General features: G+C 37.9%; 1 protein-coding gene across 1 annotated transcript in view; it reads right to left on the minus strand.

Moving 5' to 3' along the window:
- LOC125665894 (calcitonin receptor-like) overlaps positions 1–13,125 on the minus strand; it is a 63,094-nt gene that overhangs the window by 40,667 nt on the left and 9,302 nt on the right. Inside the window, exons 4-9 of the mRNA XM_048898853.2 lie at positions 5,565–5,665; positions 5,151–5,277; positions 1,902–2,055; positions 751–817; positions 506–569; positions 145–224 (exon numbers count right to left, since the gene is read on the minus strand). Coding sequence (XP_048754810.1) covers positions 145–224; positions 506–569; positions 751–817; positions 1,902–2,055; positions 5,151–5,277; positions 5,565–5,665 — 593 coding nt within the window. The remainder of the gene's footprint in view (positions 1–144; positions 225–505; positions 570–750; positions 818–1,901; positions 2,056–5,150; positions 5,278–5,564; positions 5,666–13,125) is intronic.

Here is a 13,125-nt window from a genome sequence, read left to right on the forward strand (position 1 = left end):
AATATTAATATCATCCAGTAGATATTGAGGACTACCTTGTTTGGCTTATTTCCGGTCTCTGTCCTAGTTTCGTTACCATTAGACGGACAACATTGATGGGTATATAATAAATATTAATATCATCCAGTAGATATTGAGGACTACCTTGTTTGGCCTATTTCCGGTCTCTGTCTTAGTTTCGTTACCAATAAACGGACAACATTGATCACGAATAAAACGTTGATCTGAAAAAGAGATGTCAGGAAGCATTCAATTCTGTGGGTACTTTTATTTCACAAACCACAAAAAGATACAAACTTTATGATTATTCAGTGTACAGAAACCGTGTCCATGAAGTCACATCCGAATGAAACAGATGCTGTTTGTTAATCCGCGAGAAGTGGAGCCCGCATTATTTACTTTCTTATAGTTGTACAATATAGTGATCCATTTACTTTAGCAACAATAAAAGTCTTCGTGTGGTGTGTTGTGGGGCAGTGAGTTGTGGGGTTAAAGGTTAACATACCAGCATGGACAGCACAACTGGTGCAAACAGAATCCATTGTAACGAACTCTCATACAACCAGCAACTAGAAATAACCAAATTGTTCAAGCCATGAATTCTGTACAACGCTTAATAGTGTGGAACACAAAACCAGAGGAAAGTTTAATTTTAAAAAAAAAATCTTTTAAAAAATAGACTTAAAGCAATATATTTCAGAAAAAAATCGAATGTGAACATTTTGTTTCTTGATGCGCATGCGTACGTACAATTGAGTATCGATTGAAAGTATCGCTCTGATACTAGTATAGACCGCTGTCAGACCTAATGGCACAACTGTAGAAAAATATATAATAAGCTATAAAATATAAATAATGGCACAAATGTAGAAAAAATATATGATAAGCTATAAAATATAAATAAAGCCGACATTAAAAATAACTTAATGCAGATGCTAGTGAGGAGATGAGGAATGAACATGACAATGAAATGCTAGAGTTATACAAGAGTGAACGATGAAATGTGACATGGCCATTATTGTAACATTAGATGAGCATTACCAACTGCACGCTGTTTAAAGAGAGACAGGTGTGGATTGAACTCCAATGTTGCATACTGACGAACAAATCGGAGAAGTTAAGGCTTTCGTTGTTTTGTTTTTTATTCAACCAGTGCGTTAAGTCAGCATCATCATGTATTGTTCATTCATTCAAAACAATAAACAGAGATTTTGAGATCAAATATGTTCAGCTCTCCCGCACAGTCCTGCTTATAATCACAGCACTTGTTATAGTCATTATAAAAGTCATCATTTTAATTCTACAAACTTCACAAAACTACGATGACGAGGTCGCTATTTTGATTCTACTAAGGTGAGTTCAACAGAGCTGCGGTGAGAAATTCTACCTGTGCGATCTGAACAGAACTGCAGTGAGAAAGTTGATATTTTAATTCTACCAAAATAAGATGAACGCATATGTGATTACATGTTAAAAAATTAATTCTACATGTACCAAATCTACACAGTAATGAGGACTCTTGAATTTAACATTCAGACCACCCAATGATGAAATACGCAGTGAGACCACCCAATGATGAAATATGCAGTGAAATCACCCAATGATGAAATATGCAAAGATACCACCCAATGATGAAATATGCAGTGAGCCCACCCAATGATAAAATACACAGTGAGATCATACAATGACGAAATACGCAAATATACCACCCAATGATGCAATACGCAGTGAGACCACCCAATGATGAAATACGCAGTGAGACCACCCAATGATGAAATACGCGGTGATACCACCCAATGATGAAATAAGCGGTGATACCACCCAATGATGAAATATACACAGTGATACCACCCAATGATGAAATATACGCAGTGATGAGGAAGTTTGAATTTATCACTTACACCAACCAATGATGAAACATACAGTGATGACGACGTTTCCGGAAATGAAGGTATTGATCATTAAGGTGTGGAGATAGAGACCCTCACAGAACATCCAGGCGAAGTTGCTGACCACCGCGTACTGTGTGATGACATGTAGCGCCTGACACCATACCTAGGAATAATACAACGAGCAAGACCTTTAACAAGCCGTGCACTTGGTGGCGGTGATGATATACCATTAACAAGTCGTGCATGTCATGGCGGTAATGATGTACTATTAACAAGCCGTGCATGTGACGGTGGTAATGATGTACCATTAACAAGTCGTGTATGTGGTGGCGGTAATGATGTACCATTAACAAGCCGTGCATGTGATAGCAGTAATGATATACCATTAACAAGCCGTGCATGTGATGGCAGTAATGATATACCATTAACAAGCCGTGCATGTGATGGCGGTAATGATGTACCATTAAGAAGCCGTACATGTCATGACAGTAATGATGTACCATTAACAAGCCGTGCATGTGATGGCGGTAATGATGTACCATTAACAAGCCGTGCATATGACAGTGGTAATGATATACCATTAACAAGCCATGCATGTCATGGCAGTAATGATGTACCATTAACAAGTCGTGCATGTGATGGCAGTAACAATGTACCATTAACAAGCCATGCATATGACAGTGGTAATGATGTGCCATTAACAAGTCGTGCATGTGATGGCAGTAATGATGTACCATTAACAAGCCATGCATATGACAGTGGTAATGATGTACCATTAACAAGCCGTGCATGTGATGGCGGTAATGATGTACCATTAACAAGTCGTGCACGTGATGGCGGTAATGATGTACCATTAAAAAGTCGTACATGTGATCATCCTTAGAGAGGTATCTCTTTCACTGTTTTCAGAGTATTCTGAAGTTGAAATAAGAAAATACGCTAGAGTTTTTCATTGACAATATCTTCGTGGTATTTGGTGATCAGGTCTTCCAACAGTCTGTTGGAATTCCCATGGGCACGAATTGTGCTCCTTTGTTAGCTGACCTGTTTCTATATTCATATGAAGCAGAATGTATACAAAGTCTTCAACGTGAGAAGAAAAAATCTCTCGCTGTGACCTTCAATTCGACATTTCGATATATCAATGACGTTTTGTCTATTAACAATATTAACTTTCATTCATATGTCGATTTGATATATCCCTGTGAGCTCGAAATAAAGGACACCACAGAGTCGTCCACTTCTGCTCCATACTTAGATATTTTATTGAATGTAGACATTAACGGCAAATTGACAATTCAACTGTATGACAAACGGGATGATTTTAGCTTCTCCATCGTCAACTTCCTATATTTATGTAGCAATATTCCATTATCACCTGCATATGGTGTTTATATATCTCAATTGATTCGATATGCAAGAGCTTGTTCTGCGTATAGTCAGTTTTTAAATCGAGGTAAGCTACTGACAAACAAGTTGGTGGTACAGGGGTTTCAACAGTCTCGATTGAAGTCAGCATTTCGCAAATTCTATGGTCGTTATAACGATCTAATTTGTCGATACAACCTATCATTGGGTCAAATGCTGTCTGACGTGGTTCATACCGATTGTTAAGCCGTTCTTGGCACACTGATTTTGACTGCGGTTAACTCCGTTTACCTGAACAGGATATAGGGCTCACGGCGGGTGTGACCGGTCGACAGTGGATGCTTACTCCTTCTAGGCACCTGATCCCACCTCTGGTGTGTCAAGGGGTTCCGTGTTTGCCCAACTATCTATTTTGTATTGCTTATGGGAGTTATGAGATTGATCACTGTTCGTTAACTTCACCTTTCACTTAGAAAGATATACCTGTACCTCATACTTGAAGAGATATCTCTTTCAACTAGAGAAATATCTTTCAATTAGAGAGATATCTCTTTCACTTTGAGAGATATCTCTTTTACTTTAAGAGATATTTCCTTCACTTAAAGAGATATCTCTCTAATTCATAGAGAGAGAGATCTTAGATTATAAGGAACATCTCTTTAATCGTTGAAAAAGATATATCTCTCAAAGAGAAAGAGATATCTCTTTCCAATATTTTTATTAGTTTGAATACTTAAGGAATGCTCCCTAAACCGGAAGCCCGCCAAAGCAAATCATAGCATGATGGCTGCAATATCCCGGGGGAAGATTTTGCGTTTACTGCATGTAAAGTGTATACAGGTAACAAAAAACAAAGACAATAAATTGATAAAATATGAGAGCTAGACTAAGTTTAACCTCTCGGTAACTTGATATTGTTACCCCAAACACATTTTCAACCCTTTCCTGCCATTTTTACACTAGAATAGTTTGATTGGTTAGAAAATAGGGTTACATCATATTAATGGCGATGCAACAGGGAGAAGGCATTATCATCACAAGAGGAAAAGTTAAAGAGATATCTATTTTTGAAAATTTAAAGAGATATCTCTCTAGCTTAAAGAGGTATCTCTTGCTTAAAGAGATATCTCTCAGCGTAAAGAGATAATTATATTATTTTATGAATAAATAGTAAAAGGGCTTGCCATACATTAGGTTAATATACCGTATAAGTGGAATGTTTAGCGAGACACAAATTTAGCGTTATCTGATTGGCTCGCGTCATCTCTCCTTAAATGAAAAGAATTACATACTTCAGATATGAACATTTTCAATTTCGATTGAATGATTAATCCTATAAAGTAATGTATCTAAACTAGCTTTTTAAATAAGAAATAATCTGGGTTGACATTTCTAGCAGTCATTTTCATTTTTTTAAAAACACGCGCCTTTGCCAAATTTTAAAAATCTCTTATACATATTTTCCTTCATTGCTAAGAAAAACGCCGAGGTCTTCAGAAGATCGAAGAGCCAATCAGATAACGCGACACAAAAAGTGATATCGCGACCTCCCTTAAGGCTGTCAATGGACGTAAAAGCTCGGATCCGGTTATCCAGTAATTTGTAGAATACGACAAATAAAACTGTTATGAGGGTAAACAATGTAGCCTAAACTTTGGATTTTAAACCAATTCCCCCTTATACACATGTTACCATTAGAGCTCGCTTCGAGAGCGGCCGCTTATTAATGGATATTAGAAATCAAGTTCTAGTTAGCTTTTGAATAACACATAAAATCATCAACTACTAACATGTATAAGGAATATTTCATTTATTGAAAAGAGTGAAATGAACGATCTCCTTATAGTCTTGTAGAGAAAATTTGATGTTAGACGAGGATAAAGGACTCACCGGATTTTCTATCAGAATGCTATCATCAAAAGCGACTACGGACAAGTATCCGGTATTTAAGAGGCCTGTCATGACGTATGAGATGAAAAGATTTTTGTGAACTGTGATTCTGTCGCACCGCAACTGTCTGTAGAAAAGAATAGGAAATACAGCATCACCCGTTTTCATGTTTGATTATCTTTAACGAACAGAGAAGGTGGAACTGCTTAATGTCAGTATCACCGGAAGTTGACAATTGTTGCCGTACTTTGATTTTGCCATCAGTCTATAGAATCATTTTACAAGTTCATTTTTCTGTACTTGAGATTATATACATAATTATCAATCAAAGGTGGGTTCCCGGTTAATGCTAGCATGCACATATAATGTATCAAATGACAATTGAACTTCCTTCAAAAGAAATAAAATCATTACCTGAACTTGAAGAAAATTATCAGAGAGCAGACAAGGAGAATGAGCGACACGCTAAATCCGGCAATCGATACGTACACATGCGCAATGTCTTTTTCTGTCTCCTGAAAGGAAGAGGGTATTCGTTACAGGATTTAATCATTTATACCAACAAGAATGGTTTGACATTATTCTGTTAAAGTTTCAATACACCCTGTATATCGACACTAGTGTGCCTAGGATTATAAATATGTAACATATCCTGATCTTCTGAAAACCCGCAAATAAGGGGATGGGGGGTCATACTGGAATCATCTTTCCCGTCCGTCCGAAGATATAATTTATCCACACTGGTTGCCGTAGCTCATTGGTAGAGCGTTCGCTTCGTAATCGTGTCATATCCGCGTCAAAACTAAGACATTATTAAGATAGGTCAGCATTTAGAAGTGAGAATCATGGGTCTTTCGGATATAGCCTTAAAAACAGAGGTCCCGTGTCGTGACAGGCGTTGGTACGTTAACGAACCCTTACTGCTACGGTCCTGAGCGCTAAGCACAGGTCTAAATGTGGTACTTCACCTTCAACTGGTGACGTCTCAGTAGGAGTAAGAAATACTCGATGGGACGTAGAATAGACGAACAAAACACACTTGATTTGTCCAGAGTAGATCTTTGACACCGTGAAACAGATGTGTGTATATCTCATATGAATAATGAAGTTGTATGTCTGCTATCTATATTGAAATTTTTTACTTTCAAGGGAGTTATGTTTTTTTTTTAATTTTGAGGATGGGGGATATATTGTCGGGGGTATGTTGTCATTGTTCAAATATCTTAAACACACTTCATTCTTTAATAATCACAAAATAAATATTTCCCACTATCCAATGTCCTGTTAGGACAGTTCTATTTTTATCATATATATTTTGTATGTTGTAGTCATCATTGGGTTGTCCAGACTGATATAGTTTTTCATGAAGCATTGCAAGCTTTAATGAAGATTACTTGATCTCATCGTTTGATAAAGTACTTCCGGTCCGAACTACGTTTGACACTGTACCCGCTTGCATGACATATTTTCTGTGTTTAATGCATATCGACGCATGAAATAAAGCGTATAACTTGTTATTCTGTATTTATTTAGAATTTCTTTTATAGCAAAATCAAAATGATAGTGCCCCCACTGACATATAATGCAGGTTACCGGCCATAAAAATGTCAACTCGATCAATAACTACATAACTAGGCCTACTCAAAAATTAACGATACGAAAACAAAGAGATGTCCACACTATTATCATCAACAAGGATTCAACCGCCTACTGGACAGGCCTAATCGAAAGTACCTCGACATCCTGCCGTACCAAGCATTCAAAAGCACAGTCTCTTTTCTTTGAAGCCATATTGAATGTAATAAATCTCAACAGCTTTACTTACTAAAGTGCCTCAGGATTTCCTCTCACCCTCAGATCCAAAGAAACCACGTGAATAAAATCCAAATGCACAAACACTTCTACTTTTCATTGTAAACTGTTGAACATTCTAATAACGCTCATTAAAATATTATTTTCATTGATCGTTGTTACACATATTTATTTCAAAAAGACCGCGACATCAAACTTTTTATCAGAAGGTCAGGCCTACGTCAAAAATAAATACTCGGTCAATAATTGTTATTTTGTTGGAATGGCAAAACCATTATTAATTATAGACTATAATCCCTTCTACAACAATTTTCATTCATGGTTTTTTTTAATTATAAACATGCCCTTTGTAATACACATGAATCGATTATAGGCGCACTGTTTTTTCCCGCGTAAGGAAGATGAATAAGTACGACGCCTGAACCATGGATTCAAAACAAATTCAATCAGCTCTTTCTACCATACTGGGGATCATCTCAAAATTAAGCGAAAAGAAGATGTATGAAATAAATAGAACACCTATAATTGCGTATTTTGATATTTTGGTTTATCCAACTCGTTGAAATGGTGTATTTATTCGCTCGTCAAGCCTCGCGAATAAATACACCATATCAATTCGTTGGATAAACCAAATATCAAAACACGCAATATGCATGTAGATATCCTCTATGTATCACATATCCCACGTTCCAAAATATAAGTAATTGTTTGTACGGTTGTAACACTGTATGCCTCATTACTGACTTGTAAGGTTGTAACACTGCACGCCTCATTACTGACTTGTAAGGTTGTAACACTGCATGCCTCATTACTGACTTGTAAGGTTGTAACACTGCACGCCTCATTACTGACTTGTAAGGTTGTAACACTGCATGCCTCATTACTGACTTGTAAGGTTGTAACACTGCACGCCTCATTACTGACTTGTAAGGTTGTAACACTGCATGCCTCATTACTGACTTGTAAGGTTGTAACACTGCACGCCTCATTACTGACTTGTAAGGTTGTAACACTGCATGCCTCATTACTGACTTGTAAGGTTGTAACACTGCACGCCTCATTACTGACTTGTAAGGTTGTAACACTGCATGCCTCATTACTGACTTGTAACGTTGTAACACTGCATGCCTCATTACTGTGTGACTTGTAAGGTTGTAACACTGCACGCCTCATTACTGACTTGTAACGTTGTAACACTACATGCCTCATTAATGTGTGACTTGTAAGGTTGTAACACTGCACGCCTCATTACTGACTTGTAACGTTGTAACACTGCACGCCTCATTACTGACTTGTAACGTTGTAACACTACATGCCTCATTAATATGTGACTTGTAAGGTTGTAACACTGCACGCCTCATTACTGACTTGTAAGGTTGTAACATTACATGCCTCATTAATGTGTGACTTGTAAGGTTGTAACACTGCACGCCTCATTACTGACTTGTAAGGTTGTAACACTGTGTGCCTCATTACTGTGTGACTTGTAAGGTTGTAACACTACATGCCTCATTACTGTGTGACTTGTAAGGTTGTAACACTGCATGCCTCATTACTGACTTGTAAGGTTGTAACACTACATGCCTCATTACTGTGTGACTTGTAAGGTTGTAACACTGCACGCCTCATTACTGACTTGTAACGTTGTAACACTACATGCCTCATTAATGTGTGACTTGTAAGGTTGTAACACTGCACGCCTCATTACTGACTTGTAAGGTTGTAACACTGCACGCCTCATTACTGACTTGTAACGTTGTAACACTACATGCCTCATTAATGTGTGACTTGTAAGGTTGTAACACTGCACGCCTCATTACTGACTTGTAAGGTTGTAACATTACATGCCTCATTAATGTGTGACTTGTAAGGTTGTAACACTGCACGCCTCATTACTGACTTGTAAGGTTGTAACACTGCATGACTCATTACTGTGTGACTTGTAAGGTTGTAACATTACATGCCTCATTAATGTGTGACTTGTAAGGTTGTAACATTACATGCCTCATTACTGACTTGTAAGGTTGTAACACTGCATGCCTCATTAATGTGTGACTTGTAAGGTTGTAACACTGCATGCCTCATTACTGACTTGTAAGATTGTAACACTACATGCCTCATTAATGTGTGACTTGTAACGTTGTAACACTACATGCCTCATTAATGTGTGACTTGTAAGGTTGTAACACTGCACGCCTCATTACTGACTTGTAAGATTGTAACACTACATGCCTCATTAATGTGTGACTTGTAAGGTTGTAACACTGTATGCCTCATTACTGACTTGTAAGGTTGTAACACTGCATGCCTCATTAATGTGTGACTTGTAAGGTTGTAACACTGCATGCCTCATTACTGACTTGTAAGGTTGTAACACTGCACGCCTCATTACTGACTTGTAAGGTTGTAACACTGCATGACTCATTACTGTGTGACTTGTAAGGTTGTAACACTGCATGCCTCATTACTGACTTGTAAGGTTGTAACACTGTATGCCTCATTACTGACTTGTAAGGTTGTAACACTGCATGCCTCATTACTGACTTGTAAGGTTGTAACACTGCACGCCTCATTACTGACTTGTAAGGTTGTAACACTGCATGCCTCATTACTGACTTGTAACGTTGTAACACTGCATGCCTCATTACTGTGTGACTTGTAAGGTTGTAACACTGCACGCCTCATTACTGACTTGTAACGTTGTAACACTACATGCCTCATTAATGTGTGACTTGTAAGGTTGTAACACTGCACGCCTCATTACTGACTTGTAACGTTGTAACACTGCACGCCTCATTACTGACTTGTAACGTTGTAACACTACATGCCTCATTAATATGTGACTTGTAAGGTTGTAACACTGCACGCCTCATTACTGACTTGTAAGGTTGTAACATTACATGCCTCATTAATGTGTGACTTGTAAGGTTGTAACACTGCACGCCTCATTACTGACTTGTAAGGTTGTAACACTGTGTGCCTCATTACTGTGTGACTTGTAAGGTTGTAACACTACATGCCTCATTACTGTGTGACTTGTAAGGTTGTAACACTGCATGCCTCATTACTGACTTGTAAGGTTGTAACACTACATGCCTCATTACTGTGTGACTTGTAAGGTTGTAACACTGCACGCCTCATTACTGACTTGTAACGTTGTAACACTACATGCCTCATTAATGTGTGACTTGTAAGGTTGTAACACTGCACGCCTCATTACTGACTTGTAAGGTTGTAACACTGTACGCCTCATTACTGACTTGTAACGTTGTAACACTACATGCCTCATTAATGTGTGACTTGTAAGGTTGTAACACTGCACGCCTCATTACTGACTTGTAAGGTTGTAACATTACATGCCTCATTAATGTGTGACTTGTAAGGTTGTAACACTGCACGCCTCATTACTGACTTGTAAGGTTGTAACACTGCATGACTCATTACTGTGTGACTTGTAAAGTTGTAACATTACATGCCTCATTAATGTGTGACTTGTAAGGTTGTAACATTACATGCCTCATTAATGTGTGACTTGTAAGGTTGTAACACTACATGCCTCATTACTGACTTGTAAGGTTGTAACACTGCATGCCTCATTAATGTGTGACTTGTAAGGTTGTAACACTGCATGCCTCATTACTGACTTGTAAGATTGTAACACTACATGCCTCATTAATGTGTGACTTGTAACGTTGTAACACTACATGCCTCATTAATGTGTGACTTGTAAGGTTGTAACACTGCACGCCTCATTACTGACTTGTAAGATTGTAACACTACATGCCTCATTAATGTGTGACTTGTAAGGTTGTAACACTGTATGCCTCATTACTGACTTGTAAGGTTGTAACACTGCATGCCTCATTAATGTGTGACTTGTAAGGTTGTAACACTGCATGCCTCATTACTGACTTGTAAGGTTGTAACACTGCACGCCTCATTACTGACTTGTAAGGTTGTAACACTGCATGACTCATTACTGTGTGACTTGTAAGGTTGTAACACTGCATGCCTCATTACTGACTTGTAAGGTTGTAACACTGTATGCCTCATTACTGACTTGTAAGGTTGTAACACTGCATGCCTCATTACTGACTTGTAAGGTTGTAACACTGCATGCCTCATTACTGACTTGTAACGTTGTAACACTACATGCCTCATTACTGTCTGACTTGTAAGGTTGTAACACTACATGCCTCATTACTGTCTGACTTGTAAGGTTGTAACACTGTATGCCTCATTACTGACTTGTAAGGTTGTAACACTGCACGCCTCATTACTGACTTGTAACGTTGTAACACTACATGCCTCATTACTGTCTGACTTGTAAGGTTGTAAAACTACATGCCTCATTACTGTCTGACTTGTAAGGTTGTAACACTGTATGCCTCATTACTGACTTGTAAGGTTGTAACACTACATGCCTCATTACTGTGTGACTTGTAAGGTTGTAACACTGCATGCCTCATTACTGACTTGTAAGATTGTAACACTGCATGCCTCATTACTGACTTGTAAGATTGTAACTCTACATGCCTCATTACTGTGTGACTTGTAAGGTTGTAACACTGCATGCCTCATTACTGACTTGTAAGGTTGTAACACTGCATGCCTCATTACTGACTTGTAAGGTTGTAACACTGCACGCCTCATTAATGTGTGACTTGTAAGGTTGTAACACTGCATGCCTCATTACTGACTTGTAAGGTTGTAACACTGCACGCCTCATTACTGTGTGACTTGTAAGGTTGTAACACTACATGCCTCATTACTGACTTGTAAGGTTGTAACACTACATGCCTCATTACTGTGTGACTTGTAAGGTTGTAACACTACATGCCTCATTACTGTCTTGTAAGGTTGTAACACTGTATGCCTCATTACTGACTTGTAAGATTGTAACATTACATGCCTCATTACTGTGTGACTTGTAAGGTTGTAACACTACATGCCTCATTACTGACTTGTAAGGTTGTAACACTGCACGCCTCATTACTGACTTGTAACGTTGTAACACTACATGCCTCATTAATGTGTGACTTGTAAGGTTGTAACACTACATGCCTCATTACTGTCTTGTAAGGTTGTAACACTGTATGCCTCATTACTGACTTGTAAGATTGTAACATTACATGCCTCATTACTGTGTGACTTGTAAGGTTGTAACACTGTATGCCTCATTACTGACTTGTAAGGTTGTAACACTGCACGCCTCATTACTGTGTGACTTGGTGCATGTATCTGAAATGTCAGGGTCTAAACTCTTTCATCATGTGTCAAAATTTTCCAGTCTTTTATGCCTTTGATATATCTACAAATTGTAACGATAGCCACTTATCTGTGAATGCGTTGCTGTTAGGAACAATTAAACTATACAATGCTGTCTTTGTTGTTTTATCGGGTGATAAAGGTAGCAAGCATTTTTATCACCCGATAAGACAACAAAGACATTTTATTGTTCATATCTATATTTTTATATATTTGTTTTGAAATGTAAACTACATAATGTAGATTCAAGTTCTAAAATATCATATCGTTGACCCATTGTATTATCCGAATTTCGACAATTTCCCCAACCTTTTAAAACACAGGGTTTTGACACAATCTGAGCAAACTTGTACAGTGTATATATAGTATGTAGAATGAAGGGAGGTAACAAAGCAGCCATTGAATTCTCGGTTGCTCACTTCAAACTCTCAAACCTTTGATTTTAATCGTGATAAGGCATTAAAAGTTTTCCCAGTCGAAGGCCAGAATATTGTTCTGTTTTATGATACATAAATCGTTTACCTAACTTCACAGAAACTTTGAAAAAATAAGTCCAACTTCCGAGAATTAGGTCGCCGTTGTTGACCCTACACCATTTTTTCTCCATGCAATTTTTCTTCCTTACGTTGGATTTTATGCATCCGTCATCCGTTGCAGCCAACTTAGAATTACCGTTTAAAATATAGCTATTTGTGGTCACTCTCACAATATTTGAATGAATGTTGATCGTCCGTTTCGACAGATCAGATTCGTTTTCACCAGCTATTAACCTCCGAGTTCAAACGAGTCAACCATATTGTAGTTCAGGACTGAATGACTCAAGTTCAAAAGTTGAAAGACAATTGGACAATATTAATACTTTTGCTGTGGATCTTGACCGGGAATTTAAAATTTC

Source organism: Ostrea edulis, chromosome 10, assembly GCF_947568905.1.
Source record: "Ostrea edulis chromosome 10, xbOstEdul1.1, whole genome shotgun sequence".
Classification (NCBI taxonomy): domain Eukaryota; kingdom Metazoa; phylum Mollusca; class Bivalvia; order Ostreida; family Ostreidae; genus Ostrea; species Ostrea edulis.